Genomic DNA, 17,176 nt, shown 5'->3' with positions numbered 1-17,176 from the left:
AAAAGTTCTGGGAGAATTAAAATGGGGTTTGGTAAGAAAAACAAACAATGTGTGTATAATTTAACAAAAATCCTGTTCTTGGCAATTGGATTCTGTTCATTAGCACAACAGTTAACTCCAAATCGCCTAGGAAAGCAAACAAGATTGATAAAACAACGTGAAATTCAATGCTTACTTCATTCATTGAGTTGAATATCTCCAGAGTGAAACTCCAGTTGACAGATGAACATCATGACTTGTTACGAAGAACACAACAGATATATTTCCCTCAGAGAGGAAAGTTCATGGATGGAATTGTTTTGTGTTTTTATTAATCTCGATTTGTCAAAATGGTGTACTTGTGTGTTTTTTTTCTGGGTGAGACAGTATGAACAGAGTTGCTAAGGAAGGACATGTCTTAAATTTCAGTCTTAAATTGAAAGAAGCCCATACGGTGTTGAAACTGTGACTTGAAGATGAAACTATAAAAAACATCAGCATGTTTCTTTGATATTGTTGTGAACCTTCTTGAATGGCAGAGAAAACAAGGACAAAACAATGCAGTTAATATTATACCGGCTGACATTCATCATATAAAGTGGGTTGTTCTTTGATATCTAATCTGAGGCTAATTATGGATCTGCTTAATTAAAAAGTAAAGTAATTAAGACATTATTAGCATCCACCAGTAATAGATAAGCCTTTTGATTCATAGCACACATCACAAGAGGTAAACAAAGTATCCCTGGACTTTTGGCAAAGATTAGCAATGAGTTCATTTTAATAAAAGCTTTCATGTTGGCAAACTTGCTTTTAATAATCTCAAAATGGGTTTGGTGCATTGGTCTGTTTTCTTGCCCTCTCTGTATACTTTCCTAAACATTTCCATGCAGTGGTCTTCATAAAAAAAAAAAAAAAAAAACTCATATTGTGCAGAAGGAGGGTTAAATGCTGTGTTTCTATTCAGGTCTGGGATCATAGTGTCATTCCCGAGGGGGCACTTCCTCCATCCAGCCCCACGTCAAGGGCAGTAATAGGTGAAACGCTTACACGCAGTAACACTGGATGAATAATGGAGAAAAATCAAATGCTCTTTAGTGACTCACAGCCAACAGCCAAGAGCAGGTGAGTGTGCTGTGTGTCAGAAAACAGCATTCAAATGTTCATATATGAGGATATGAGACATTTACATTATCCATATAATTACAGAGCCACAAAACATTACCAGCATTGTGGAAATATACAAGATTGTCAAATTACACACAGCCTCAATCTGGCAGCCCAGATGTCTAATATCCCGCACTTTTACAAATGGAAATGGTATTCCTAAATATAAAGGCTTAAATCATCTAGGCAGCGCATTATCTGCTGGAGTACAAATCTAAAACGGTGCCTCAGTGGTTACTATCTATACGCGCAGGTTCGCGAAATGAGGTCGGATTAGTTTATGCATAATTAAAAACTCTCAAGATAAAGGCCAGGCTATGGATCACTTTACAGCCACACAAATGGAAACAAACCCTCTGCTAATTCCAGCAGATCCATTTGAAGCCATTATTAATGGAGAATCAGTGCAGAGAGCTGAATTAAAAGGGTTTGCTGGCTTTTTATGGAAAGGCTAGAAATATGATATGCTAATCGACCGTTCGTACGCTGCTTATTTGAAGCGGTAAAGGTGTTTCTATATTTGAAGCGACACTGCTCTTTCTTCGATGTGATATTTAAATCACAGCAGTCATGCGGCTTTAAATTATGCGAGCGCTTAGAGCCGAAAGGCGATCATTAAATGCCCGATCAGATAAAGGCCAGCAATTTCCTCCAATTACCAACCCAATCGACACCATCAGGGGTAAAATAACTGCATCAATAGACATGAGTGTGGGCGGTCTGTTTACAAAGGGGGAATTGAGGCCCTCGATTGGACAATACAACAGGAAGTGATACACACAAACATACACAGCATGCACAATTTCCCACAGCGTAATGCATTCGCTCAAAGCTTCCTAAGATGTGACTGTGTGTATACAGTATGTACTTACTGCACAGACTTGGACACCTGAGACCGGAACTTGGTAAACTCTCCTGGCGCGGTCCATTCAGATCCCAGCTGAAACACAGAACACACCAAAGGATTCCTTGAACATTAATGGTGTAATGTAATGAATGTGTAATTTGGCTTACTTAAAATGATCTGCTAAATGAGACTTCAGTTACTTACAGGAATAGTTCACCCCCCAAAACTTACTTACCTTCAGGCCATCCAAGATATATAAATTTTGTTTGTTCACGGGGAACAGATTTGGAGAAATGTAGCATCGCATCACTTGTTCCCCAAAGAATCCTGTGCAGTAAATGGGTGCATATATATACTGGAGACATGTGGATTGCTTGTGGATTATTGTGATGTTTGGACTATCATTCTGACGGCACCCATTGACTGAAGAGGATCCATTTGTGAGCAAGTGATGCAATGCTAAACTCATCTCCATCTTGGATTTTCTGAAAATGTTCTTGTGGAAGAGATATTGCATGCAAGTTTTTAAGTACAATGAAGCCTTTTAAAGACAAAATGAATAACTGAGAGAAAATTCATTTTTGGGTGAACTATCCCTTTAATAAAAAAAAATCTTTTTTTATGTACACAATCCGAAACATCCGTTTCTTGACCCCCAGGGTGAGTGCAGCGATTTGCCCACCAAACCTCGGTAACTAACACATGCTTTTGAAGCAGTGATCCAGAATGAAATCTCCAGCGCTCATCCCAGCATGCCTCTCTTTAATTGTCATGTGTGGCGTCTCTCTCGCTCTCAATGCTTCTCTTCACAACACACATCGATGTAATGAATCATAATGCTTTCTGGATCATCCACGAGCCCCGCTGCCCTCAAAGACTCCTTTCATTCATCACACAAACACACACACACACACACACACTGACCAACAAAGTCCCGCAGAGCTGCAGATTCCCCAGACTTGCCCCTCTATTCGCCAAACGGAGCGTGTTTACTGTCGCACACCTTGCGCGGACATCAGCATCAACACATGTGTGACTCGTCCAATGCTAATCACATCCACTGCCAAAAACAACTCGTCTCTCGCAGGGATTAGAGGACAAAGACATGTTTTGTGTGTGTGTGTGTGTGTGTTTGTGCATCTGCCTCCAGAGGCCAAAGCTACAGTATATTTCCACTTTAAGGTGACTTTAGGAAAATGTGAGGGTAAGAGAAAACACTGAGTCAAGGTGTTTACCGGCAAGTTCAATACAATCCACAGCTTTCACTGTGGTTTGTAAAAGAGTAGGGTACAACAGCGTCCAAAGTGTATGATTGCATTAAAAATATATACATTTGCAATGAACATTTATGGAGCAACAGATTTTGTGTGAAAATGCATCATACAAGTTGTATGGCTTTTACCCCACACACAAGGTAAAAGGCTTACTAGCATGGGGTAAGCCTATATAAATAACAGTACATAACAGGATTGATACAAATACTTTAGCTAAAATCATTTTTATAACGTATTAAAGTATCAAAACAATCACTTTAGCAAAGTTTGTACTATTTTCTGCTTATTTAGAATTTTTTTTCATATAAATATACTGCCATTAAAATATGTTAACATATTTTAAAATACAGATTTTTGTTTACAAAGTAAAGATTCATAAAGCATTGAAGGAGATCCCATTATAATTTAATATAGATTTACAGCAGTAACAACGAATGATATTTTATTATATGATATGATTAACATCATGTTTTTAAATATGATGGTTTAATTCTAAACATGGTGATGATCTCTAAAATGGACACCCAACATAATATATGATATTTATCATCTGAATGTCAATTTGCTTCTTAAAACTACAACATTTTTAAAAGCATCAAATATTAGATCAAGTAAGCACAGGATCAACTTTGCGCTGTTGCTCGCGATCGCGTCAAGGATCTGCCAACCTTGCACCAGCATCTTAAAAAATGAAAGTGGGAAAAGGAAAGTTACTGTCTATGGGAGGTTCAGAGAACTTTGAGTTCTGAAGATGAACGAAGGTCTTACAGGTTTGGAATGACATGTTCGCAATGTGCACATTTTTTTATTTTTGGGTGAACATGCTCTTTTTCAGAATCGATTCAAGTGGGTTAAGAAACTGTTAAAAATTTACTATAAGTACACTCAGACTGACTTTTTCATTAAAATTATCTGAAAGTAGCTTCTTGAAAACAGAATTTTAAGATCTACACTACAAGTGCACATTCAATACAATTAAGCAGACTTAAGACATAAGAACATTAAAAATTATATGGACACACATGATTATTCCACTCTAGTACCGTTTCCCTCCAAAACACTGGGAGGGATACCCATAATGCTTTACAGCTAGAAGTATTTATATTTACACGGATGACTCATTTTTCTGCATGAGCTCCACAGAACATCCACCCGCTAAAGGGAAAAATGTGAATGGTACTTATGGAAAATTTGTTTTGAGCTACAGGGCGTTGTTGTGTAGTTTATAAAAGGGTATTCAGGGTGTTTTTCTGTGTTTGCTTGCTGGTCTGAGTCAAAAGAGTCCTCTCGTAGTCTCCAGATATGGAGTCATCCTTTCAGTGTATGTCTATGGGATTTTGTACGCATGTTTTATTGTCCATCAGGTGAGACTCTTAAAGGGATAGTACACCCTAAAAAACTTAATTCTGGAAGATCTTTACTCCCTTTCATGGCCAACTCTGGTGACAATCAATATGTCTGTTCACATCAGATGCCACAGGCCACCAAATAACAGTACATAACCAGATGTGCTGCGACACACAATAGATGTATCTTTTCATGTTAATCGATGTTTTGTATGTTAAGAGGAGAAATAAATAAAAATGTTTATACATTGAAATACGGCACATCAAGCAACAATTAATCAAAAAACAGACGAACCAATGCTGTTGTTGAACGGCCATCAGTGTTGGGTGTAATGCATTACAAGTAACGTAGTCAGCTTTCTTTTTCAAGTAGCTAGTAAAGTAATGCATTACTTTTAAATTTACAACATTTCTTCACTGACACTTCTCCTTTCCCCATGTTAAGAGGAATAAGGAATGCAAATGCAAAAAGACAAAAAGTAACGTAAAACAATTAGTTACTTTTTTTATGGAGTAGTGCAATGTTGTAATACATTACTTTTAAAAGTAACTTTCCCCAACACTGCTTGACATGGTGCATTACAGTAAATAAGAATGTTGTGGATAAGTTCATTTATTTCAGTAATTCAACTCAAATTGTGAAACTTGAGTATAAATTCAGTGCACACCGACTGAAGTAGTTTAAGTCTTTTGTTATTTTAATTGTGATGATTTTGGCTCACATTTAACAAAAACCCACCAATTCACTATCTCAACAAATTAGAATATTGTGACATGACAATCAGGTAATCAACTCAAAACACCTATAAAGGTTTCCTGAGCCTTCAAAATGGTCTCTCAGTTTGGTTCACTAGGCTACACAATCATGGGGAAGACTGCTCATCTGACAGTTGTTCACAAGACAATCATTGACAACCTTCACAAGAAGGGTAAGCCACAAACATTTATTTCCAAAGAAGCTGGCTGTTCACAGAGTGCTGTATCCAAGCATGTTGAGTGGAAAGTTGAGTGGAAGAAAAAGATGCACATCCACCTGAGAGAACCGCAGCCTTATGAGGATTGTCAAGCAATATCGATTCAAGAATTTGAGAGAACTTCACAAGGAATGGACTGAGGCTGGGGTCAGGGCATACAGACGTGTCAAGGAATTTGACTACAGTTGTTGTATTCCTCTTGTTAAGCCACTCCTGAACCACAGACAACATGAGAGGCATCTTACCTGGGCTAAGGAGAAGAAGAACTGGACTGTTGCCCAGTGGTCCAAAGTCCTCTTTTCAGATGAGAGCAAGTTTTGTATTTCATTTGGAGGCTCAAAGACTCAAAGACTTAGTCTGTGTGCACTAAATTTATTTTATCCATGATTTTCACAATTTGAGTTGAATTACTGAAATAAATGAACATTTCCAAGACATTCCAATTTATTGCAATGCACCTGTATATTCAATTGTTTGTAAAGACGTTGAGTTTTATCTTGTTTCCTATCCAGACACAATGTAATATGACTCTAGAAAAGCAGAGTCAATGGTTGGTTTTTGTGCTTTGCCATCTCGGCGTTAAGAGGACAAAACTTGTGAAAATGTACCATTTATCATAAGTTGCGGCATTACATGGTCTCAGCGAGGTGTTTTTTTAAGTAATTATTCAAAGGTCAGTCTCTTTCACACACAAAGCTTTTGTTCAGTCTCAGAAGACTTGGAATATAGTGATAGTAGCACTTCACCATTTTCATCATTTCTGGTGATTGACGGCCCCTCTGCGTATTTTTATTTATTTTTTTTCAGCTTAAGATATTTATCATTTTGGACACTGTAAATTTTTTAAAAACACTGAAAGTAAAGAAAGTCATTTAGGTTTGAAACAACAAAGTGTAAATGATGGCAAAATTTCATTTTTGAGTGAACTATCCCTTGAACTACTCTGTAACAGAATTTGCCTGGATATTGGACATGTAGTGTATAACCTAGCAGCTGTATTTTTCATCTTTCAGAGGCGTCAGAGGTACTTCTGTTGGAGTTGCCCCACTGCTCCTCTCTCCGTTATGCTCTTCTGTCTATTTTTGAGCCATGTGAACTTTCCCCAAACACAGAATTAAATTGAAGAAACTCATTTTGTCTATCTGCGACCCCGGAGTCTTGAATAAATGGAAAGGGGGCAAATAGAGAAAATACGAGAGCAATAGAGTCACACCTCTATTATAGTGAAGCGAGATATTGCTCTTTGTTCTTCGTGTCTTTCTTCCCTCTCAGCTCTTCTGTTCCCACTTCATTCTCTATTTGTCAAGTCGTCGCCTCAAAATTGAAACAAATCTTCGCTAAATGAACCTTCAGACGAATCTCGAAACATTTGTGCGTCTATATTTGCGCCAACAGATACAATGAGTTTCTCTGTTGCCCCATCTACAGGTGACTGGAAAAGGTCTGTCGCTTCCGTAAAGAGTCGCTTGGAATTCCAGACAGGCTGCGATTCTTTTCTTAGACAAAGAGACGCCTCTGAGCCTCGGCGTTTCAATCGATCACACGTCTCTGTGACAGGGTATCGAGTCCTTGGCTGGCGAGCGTGAGCGCCAAGCTCCGTCTGAGCCAGACGTAATCGATACGCCAGTAAACCGCACATTCCCTGTACAGTCTCTTCTGGCTGAGGCGCTAATTGTGTTTTACAAAGCCAGTGCTCCCTCACATTGTACAAATCTTCACTTCTAAGTACTAAGACCTCTGGGGAGTAAATCTAAATGAAATCCACCATGCAGTAACAGAAAGGTCCTCCGTTTGAGGAAATAACCGCCGCTGCCCGCAGTGACTCTGGAATCTGTTATTCAGAGACTAATGAAAGGAGGGCTGAATGATATTTATTCTTTAAAACCAACGCGACTCTAAACCCGTGATACAAACCAAACCGCAAGTTGAACCGTTCCACCCTTAATATATATATATATATATATATAGTAAATTTGTTTCACTGAATTTGTTTTCATTAACTAAGATAATAATATTAAATAACTTACCTTTCCCACATAGGCCATGAGACGAGCGTTGAGAGGACTGTCATCTGAACTCAGCCAGAACTCGGAGTTATCATCGGAAGAAACCGCAAACTGAAAATCACCTGCATATAAAATATACCTTCTTATTCTTTGATAACATGCATGTGTGTGATTGTGAGGGTTTGCACCCATTTGCACCTTGTTAATATGAACAAGCATTTACCATCTTTGTAAGGAAGGATGTATCCGAATATTCTCAGGCCATAGTTCTTCCATTTTGGAGCCACGGCCAGCTTCTTCACAACAGTTCTCGTCTGGAGAGATAAAATGCATGATTATGAAATTAGCATGTGGTGGGATGAGCAAAGACAAATAAAGTACTGTTGTATTTTTCAAACACCTTTGGAATAATTTAGCCTTGCTAAAGCTAATATTTTGGGTTCTTTCACACATTTAGCATAGTTTGACAAAATCACAGCTTGGTTGGAAGTGACAAAATATTTATTTCGTTTTTTTTTTTTCACACATCATTTAATATTTGAATAAAGCTCTTTGCTGACACTGCTGCCACCTTATTAAACATGTTAATAAACGTAAAAAAAAGGCATTAATAGTCATAAAATTGATGGTTTTGTTGCAGATTATGCCAGAGAGAAAGTTATAATGTGTAAAATAATAATAATAATAATAATTTCACATGCACACACACAATAAATAAATTATATAAAAAATACATTTATTCTATTGTATGTTTACATTTTCACGATTTTATAATAAAACAGCACTATGAATAATGAAGACATTAAAACTGACTTTACATTAAAACTTTTTATGTGATTGTCATCAAATTGTTATAAAAGTCTTATATCTGTCATAAAAATCAATCACTGAGACATAATGGAGCTCATTTTATTTCAAATAAAACACCTCTATGAGTTCTGAAGCCGTTCCTGCTGTGTCTGTACAGTTTCATCCTGACATAAATGCTAAACAGACACACATAATAACCTGTGTGAGACCAGAATCTCAGATATCTGTCATCTGTTTACAACAATCACAGAGACAGACAGACGGAGATAAAGAAGCGGAGGAACAGAGAGAAGGATTTCCGGAACAGAGTAAGTCTTTTCACAGTATGTGGCTGTACGTGATTTTAATTTGGGGTGAGTTCTGTCAGACATCTTGATCTGTGATCTATAAAAACAGGCCTGCCAAAAAAGAACCGAAAATGAAATATATAAATAAATGGCAAAGTAAAGTTGTGGAGGTGGGAGGACTGTGTAGGTGGTCTGAACTAAACAGAATTCACAAAGACAGATCAGGAGGAGCCAACTGTATAATTCCACCCATTACAACCTGTAGGGGCTTTCAATTAAATTCAACCACCCACACGAGGAGAGAACGCTGGAGGTTTGCAGACACACCTTCCAAAACCCTATAATAAATCAACAGAAACTGCAGTTTGCCATAAATCAAAGGAATACTTCACTGAAAAATAGGTGAGTTAAATGACAACAGAATTGTGCTATGGCAATGTCATAACAAAATAAAAGTAATACAAATAAATTAAATAAAATAATTTCATGGTGACATCAAATAATAATAATAAATGATTTTCATGGTTATAAACAAACAAATAAATAAATACATTTATTTATTGTTGACTCCAAAATAAATGTATTTAAATAACGACAACAATAATAATAATAATAATAATACATTTTTTCATGGTGATAAATAAATAAATTAATTAATTAATGATTAAATAAATAAATACATTTATTTTTTGGTGACTCCAAAATAAATGTAATTAAACAACAACAACAACAGCAATAATAATAAATTGTTTTCATGGTGATAAATAAATAAATGCATTAATTTTGTGGTGACTCCAAATAAATGTAATTAAACAACAACAATACATCCAAATAATTCATGATTCATTATCAAAACTAAAATATATAATCGTATAATTATTAAGCCAACAATCAACTTATATATTTTACTTATATTTAATAAACCAATAAATTTCTACTTAAAGGCCATGTGAAATTGATCAACAAGTGCAATTTCATTTATTTTCCCTATTTGTTCATTTTATTTTTTATTTTTTATTTATTAGGTTTAATTTTTACTTCTTACGATGAAACAGGAAGTTGGGTTGGGCAGATTGAAGGGCTCTTTCCATTTTTAATAAAGACCAACAGACTTTCATCACATCCCAGCCATCTAACCTGATTAACTAATTGCTAATACAAAAAGTAGTTGGTACAAGGAGGAGGGGCATTATTTTTTTTGAGAGAATGGGATTGGATGAAATTCGGACACGCCCTTCAGTGCAGGATGAAATGCTGGATTTTAAATGTTCATTTTAAATGCATATATTTAAGATAAAATATTTGCATCAGATGCTATTTTAGACTGGATTCCATGAAACCAAATCTAAAAGCACTGAAGTTGTTTTTCCACGGAAGAGAAATTTATTTTCCAACTGAGTTTAGCACACTGACAAGTTCTTCTAAAGAGCACATTCCTCCCAACGATCACATAGCTGCTTGTTTACTCGGCTTTCTGCTAATATTTACTTTCCACCGTTTCAGTTACGCTTCACTGGGCTCACTGTGCAAATTTACGGCCGCTGTAGTGAAAGACGTGGGCTTGTGTTTTAAAATCTAACCAAACACAGCGCTGTCACATTACTCTAAAACTCAATTATGTTTTTTTTCATATCAGCGGGACAGCTGCCATCAAACCAAAACACGCTCCATATCCCTACTAAAGTTCACTGTACCAATAACTATGTATTTTGTACATTTTTTCCCCTTTTTTATAAGAATACAGACTTCACTATTAGTCTTTCCATTTAGCTCAACTCCATCATAAGAGTGTCCTCCATCTCATAAATCATACAAGCTAAACAGATATTCAATAATTAATGTGTTGAAATTAATAATTAACTCTCTCATCTAAAAACAAATTGTCCTCTTTAAAGCTTCCTGCTGTAAAAACCGGCCATGGGCCAATCAAAAAGACTACAAACTGTTTCAAGATTTGAATTAAAGATTCATTTTTAATATCTCATGCACTGCACATCAGTAAATCCACACCCGTTTTTGCTATTAATTATCTCAGGAAACATAATTACGCACAATTTTCAGTATGCAGGGCATCATCTTCGACTATTTTTCCCTTCAAACTCCTGATGTTTATGTGAGCAGAGCACACACATACACTCGCGAGAGACAGGAATATGAGTTATAGCCGCTTCAGGACAACAGACAAACCAATTTCATCTCTACATCACCCAAGAATACATGAACGTGAGATCTGGTCTGTGGGAGTTTTGAATTATGAAAGACACAGAGAAGCACAGAAATGCACACACTCTCAAGAAAATAACAAACAGACACATCCAACTAACCAGCCGTTTGGGACTTCTTACATTAAAGGGGTCATATGAGGCTTTTTTAAAGGTCCCCTTCTTCGTGATCCCATGTTTTAAACTTTAGTTAGTGTGTAATGTTGTTGTTACAGTATAAATAATATCTATAAAATTCTAAAGCTCAAAGTTCAATGCCAAGCGAGATATTTGATTTAACAGAATTCGCCTACAAAAAACGACCCGTTTGGACTACATCCCTCTAGTTCCTGTAGTAATGACGTCACTAAAACAGTTTTTTGACTAACCTCCACCCACATGAATACACAAAAAAGGGGGCGTGGTCTTGTTGTGCTCGCACGGAGAAGAAGGAAGAGCTGCGTTTGTGTTCGACATGCCGTTGAAACGCTGTTATTTTCATCTCGGAGTCCAATCACCTTTGTTTGGGCTTCCCAGGGATGCTGTACTTGGAGATTAATGGTTACAATTTATGTTTAACTCAGTTCCCGAAAATTATAATCCACATGTAAAACTATGTGCAGCACATTTTGCTAAGGAAAGCTTCCTCAATCTCAATCAGTGTAATGCTGGATTCGCACAAAAATTATTCTTGAAAGATGGAGCAGTTCCCCCTTTGTCTGGAGAAGGCGTTGTTTATGGACCACAACCGGTAAGTGTATTTTATTATTTAAGTTGGTGCGTTTAACAGTTTCTGTAACTTACTACACAAAGGGCAAAGCTGTTTAGCTTTGTTAACTAGATGGTAGGGATGTGCAAAAAAATTGAATGCGATTTTCATGCGCATCTCGTCAGTAAAAACGCTCCTGTCATTATAAGTACATCTCCAGCATGTGCGTTCTAGCCCAATTGCGTTTCCAGGAGGGCAGCGTGCGCTGGTGTCGAAACACAACACAGGAACCGCTGGCCCAATCAGAACTCGTTACGTATTTCTGAAGGAGGGACTTTATAGAACAAGGAAGACATCAGCCCGTTTTTATGACACTGAAAACAGCGCTATACACATAGGTGAATTGTGTGGAAAATACCGTTTTTTTACATGCGAAACATGAACACATGTTATATTGCACACTGTAAACACAATCAAAGCTTCAAAAAAGCGCGAATAACGGGACCTTTACAGATCACTATTTTGTGTATTTGGTGTAACAGAATATGTTGGCATTCTTTAATTTTCCAAAAACACATTATTGTACATTATTGTAGGTCCTATATGCCTAGTCTCTCTCAAACGCATCGTTATCTACAAAGTCCCTCCCTCTGACAAGCGCAGTCTGCTCTGATTGGCCAACTGACCCGGTGCATTGTGATTGGCCGAACACAGCCAGCACTCGTCGGAAATGTAACACACCTTTCCATTATCTTGAGCTTCATCTTTCAAAATAAATGTAAAGACATTATAATGTCCTTAGTTTTACCATCACTTCAAGCCTGAAAGGGGAACAGAGTGGTGTGACAGACACAGTGATGAAGCTCCTATGTGTTATGTGTTTGAAGTACACAAGCCACAGACGGTTGAGACAGCTGACTCCACTGTGTGACCCTGTCTCTCTCTCTCTCTCTCTCATGATGCACAAAACAAAAAAAGCAGTTGAAAAGTCAATAGCAAATACTTAAACTAATAAGAGAACATACTTTCAGTAGCTGATTCAGAAGCACCAGATTGTCGTAGCAAAGTCAGAAGTTACCTCCTCTCTTAGGTTCACGAAACGGTCATCAATAAAATGCGTTGCTGTTCTGTTGTGAGTAATCTTAAAGATTCCGAAATGCATCTACTTTCAGAAGGCCAAATAAAGTGCTTTTGCTTTCTCCTAGAAACACACAGCATCTCCCTGACATGACTGCTTCAACACTAACTGTGCTACTGAAACCACGCCTTCTTTCTTTGCGTGAACATTTGGGCGGCATTACACAAATATTTCCACATAGTGATGTAGACATGTGGGGGCGTGGCAGAGTCTTAACTTTGATAAAGAATATCTCTTTGGATTTGAGACTTTACTCTTTGCAACCTTACAGATATTCTTTATGCGCCAAGAGCTTGTAACACTCCAAAGAAAAATATATTTTTTTTTATCTCATCATATGACCCCTTTAAAGCACAAGATGTTCTTTGGATCGTCTCGGTTACGTACGTAACCCTCGTTCCCTGATGGAGGGAACGGAGACGTTATGTCGACCGACAAATGGGGTCTCACTTGGGAGGCCAATCATCTCTGATTTTAAGAGAAAACGCCAATGAAATTGGCAAGTGGATTAACACACCTGAGCCACTCCCCGTGCCAGCGGGTATAAATAGGGCGACAGGTGCATCCACTCATTAGGTTTTACGCTGAGGAGCCGAGAACGTGTCCCGGCAACAGCGAATGGTTCAAGGTTGTGGCATGGGGACATAACGTCTCCGTTCCCTCCATCAGGGAACGAGGGTTACGTACGTAACCGAGACGTTCCCTATCTGTCGGTCACTACGAGTTATGTCGACCGACAAATGGGGTCCTATGGAAAACGCCATAACCTGAACCTCGTCACAACCCTGAGGCGCTGCAATTGTTGACAAGCCTTGGCGTGCCACAAAAGCTACGCTTAAGGTCGTAACCTTCCCAAAGCCCCAGCGCAAATTCACTGACCTTGGTACCGAAGGGGCCAAAGGGTGAGTACATCGCTGCTGGAGAAGGCCATGCTGCTGTTCCGCCCACATAAAGTAAATGGAAGGGATTTCAACCTTCAGTGAAAGATTGCTTCAAATCTTCCCTATTTGTTCTTTCAGCTGGCAAGACAATGGGGAAGCGAGCCTTTAGGAAAGGTCGCTACGGAGACCACATCCTACCCGTAGGGAGGTGACATGTGGATATACCGATATGGACTGACCCAGGGGGCAGTACTACATATGGAAAGGGTCTCTGAGGCAGGTCCTACCTTGGAGTAGGGATGGAACAGCTGCCAGAAGAGACTGACAGAGCGATCTGTCAAGGGAAGACACGGGTTTGCCAAGAGGGAAACCTTACCGTGGAAGAATACACATATGGGATTACCCGTAGGGAACCCAGCCATATGGACACCTAGCCCAGTACAGGGGCTGACCGGCTCCGGGCATGCTAACGCCAGTACTGGGCCTGGCGACAGACTGCTCCGCCAAGTCTGACGCCGAGGGTGCTGGAGGATGCTCGACCAGGGTACGCCAACCGGGGAACTCTACTGGGAGAAGAAGGCGCTCACATCCCCGTGTTAGGGGGAATGGCGCAGCAAGCGAGACACCCAGCCAGCCCTTCCCGCCAATTACCTGTTACCCAACACACGGGAGGAAACTGGCTCTACACGGAGGTTGTAAAACCTCGCAAAGGTGTTAGGTGTCGCCCAGCCCGCAGCTCGACAAATGTCTGCCAGAGAGGCGCCGTGCGCCAACGCATAGGAGGAGGCCACACTCCGTGTGGAGTGGGCCCTCACCCCCAGGGGGCACGGCTCGCCTTGGGAATGGTAAGCCAAGGCGATGGCGTCCACTATCCAGTGGGCCAACCTCTGCTTAGAGACAGCCTTCCCCTTCTGCTGACCTCCAAAGCAGACCAGGAGCTGCTCAGAGCTTCTGAAGCTCTGGGTGCGGTCCACGTATATGCGAAGCGCTCTTACGGGACACAGCAACGACAAGGCTGGATCTGCCTCCTCCAGGGGCAGCGCTTGCAGGTTCACCACCTGGTCTCGGAAGGGAGTGGTGGGAACCTTGGGCACGTATCCAGGCCGGGGTCTCAGGACAACGTGAGAGTAGGCCGGCCCGAAAACAAGGCACTCTTCACTTACCGAAAATGCTTGGAGGTCCCCGACCCTCTTGATGGAAGTGAGCGCGATCAGGAGCGCTGTCTTGAGAGACAGGAACTTCAGCTCAACCGAATCCAGCGGCTCAAAGGGACCCCTCTGAAGTCCCGCCAGGGCAATAGAGAGGTCCCAGGAGGGAATCAGGGGTGTCCTAGGAGGATGTAACCTTCTGGCACCCCTCAGGAACCTAACGATCAGGTCATGCCTCCCCAGGGACCGGCCGTCCACTGCATCGTGATGTGCTGCAATGGCAGCCACATACACCTTCAGGGTGGAGGGTGACAGCCCACGCTCCAGCCTACCTTGCAGGAAAGAAAGCACGACTCTGACCGGGCATCTCCGGGGGTCTTCCCGGTGAGAAGAACACCAATTCGTGAACAGACTCCACTTCAGAGCATAGGCCTGCCTCGTTGAAGGGGCTCTAGCCTGAGTGATAGTGTCTACCACCGCTGGGGGCAGATCACTTAGGTCTGCCGCGTCCCGTCTAGAAGCCACACATGGAGGTTCCAGAGATCTGGGCGCGGGTGCCAAATGGTGCCAGGCCCCTGAGAGAGAAGGTCTCTCCTCAGGGGGATGCGCCAGAGAGGGGCTGTCACGAGGAGCATGAGTTCCGAAAACCAGGTCCGGGTGGGCCAGTAAGGCGCAACCAACAGGACCTGTTCCTCGTCCTCCCTGACCTTGCACAGTGTCTGTGCGAGCAGGCTCACTGGGGGAACGCATACTTGCGTAAAGCCAGAGGCCAGCTGTGTGCCAGTGCATCTGTGCCCAGGGGGGCCTGGGACAGGGAATAGTACAGCTGGCAGTGGGAGGACTCGTGGGAAGCAAACAGGTCTACCTGGGCTTCCCGAATCGACTCCAGATCAGCTGGACCGTCTGGGGATGGAGTCGCCATTCCCCGGGGAAAGTGAGCTGTCGTGAGAGCACGCTGGCTGCACGATTGAGCTCCCCCGGGATGTGGACAGCACGCAGCGACTTGAGCCACGTCTGACTCCAGAGGAGGAGATGACGGGCGAGTTGAGACATGCGACGTGATCGTAAACCGCCCTGTCGGTTGATGTACGAAACAGCCGCAGTGTTGTCCGTGCGGACCAACACGTGCTTGTCCAGCGCTAGCGGACGAAACCGTCGCAAAGCTAGATGCACTGCCAGCAACTCCAGGCAGTTGATGTGCCACAGCAGTCGAGGTCCTGTCCAGGACCCTGAAGCTGCCTGCCCGTTGCATGTCGCGCCCCAGCCCGAGTTGGAGGCATCTGTTGTGACAACAACGTGCCGGGACACTTGTTCTAAGGGCACGCCGGCCCGTAGAAAAGCAAGGTCCGACCAAGGACTGAATAGGCGGCGACACATCAGTGTGATGGTGACACGATGTGTACCGCGGCGCCATGCCCATCTCGGGACTCGGGAGTGTAACTAGTGCTGAAGTGGTCTCATATGAAGCAACCCGAGCGGCGTGACTGCGGCTGCGGATGCCATATGCCCCAGGAGCCTCTGAAAGTGTTTCAGCGGTACCACTGTCCTGCCTCTGAAGGAACTCAGGCAGTTCAGCACTGAGTGGGCACGCTCGCTGGTGAGACGTGCCATCATACTCACCGAGTCTAACTCCATACCGAGATAAGAGATTCTCTGCACAGGGGAGAGCTTGCTCTTCTCCCGGTTGACCTGAAGCCCCAACTGACTGAGGTGCCGAAGCACGAAGTCCCTGTGATCGCACAACTCTTCTCGGGACCGGGCCATAATGAGCCAGTCGTCGAGATAGTTGAGGATCCTGATGCCCACTTCCCAAAGTGGGGCAAGGGCGCCCTCCGCGACCTTCATGAAGACACGGGGGGACAGGGAGAGCCCGAAGGGGAGGACCTTGTACTGCCATGCCTGACCCTCGGAAGCAAAGCGCAGGAACGGTCTGTGACGAGGGAGGATAGAGACATGAAAGTACGCGTCTTTCAGGTCGATCGCTGCAAACCAGTCCTGGGGCTGGACGCATTTGATAACGCGTTTCTGCGTCAACATCCTGAACGGGAGCTTGTGTAGGGCCCGATTCAAGACTCGCAGAACCAGGATAGGTCGAAGGCCACCGCTTTTCTTGGGCACGATGAAGTAAGGGCAGTAAAGCCCCGTCCTCATCTCGGCTGGAGGGACCGGCTCGATTGCATCCTTCGCCAGGAGGACAGCAATCTCCTCGCGCAAGACAGGGGCGTCCTGGACTGCCACCGAAGTCTCGAGCATGCCATTGAACTTGGGGGGGGTCGCCGGGCGAACTGAATCGCATAGCCGAGTCGAACCGTCCGGATGAGCCAGCGTGACGGGTTGGGCAGCGCAAGCCACGCTCCCAGATACCGTACAAGTGGCACCAAAGGGACAGTCGACATACCCGCAGTGGTG

The 17,176-nt window shown here is 42.1% G+C and overlaps 1 protein-coding gene across 3 annotated transcripts in view; it reads right to left on the bottom strand.

Moving 5' to 3' along the window:
* Positions 1 to 17,176, bottom strand: part of LOC128014322 (N-acetyl-beta-glucosaminyl-glycoprotein 4-beta-N-acetylgalactosaminyltransferase 1) — a 158,685-nt gene that overhangs the window by 46,676 nt on the left and 94,833 nt on the right. For all 3 annotated transcript variants that reach the window (XM_052597802.1, XM_052597803.1, XM_052597801.1), the window contains 3 exons: positions 7,817 to 7,907; positions 7,615 to 7,715; positions 2,019 to 2,086 (listed from right to left, as the gene is read on the bottom strand). In XM_052597802.1, coding sequence (XP_052453762.1) covers positions 2,019 to 2,086; positions 7,615 to 7,715; positions 7,817 to 7,907 — 260 coding nt within the window. The remainder of the gene's footprint in view (positions 1 to 2,018; positions 2,087 to 7,614; positions 7,716 to 7,816; positions 7,908 to 17,176) is intronic.

This window comes from Carassius gibelio, chromosome B25 (assembly GCF_023724105.1).
Source record: "Carassius gibelio isolate Cgi1373 ecotype wild population from Czech Republic chromosome B25, carGib1.2-hapl.c, whole genome shotgun sequence".
In the NCBI taxonomy this organism is placed as follows: domain Eukaryota; kingdom Metazoa; phylum Chordata; class Actinopteri; order Cypriniformes; family Cyprinidae; genus Carassius; species Carassius gibelio.
The sequence above is the reverse complement of the archived record's forward strand: the minus strand, read 5'-3'. Positions and strand labels throughout refer to the sequence as shown.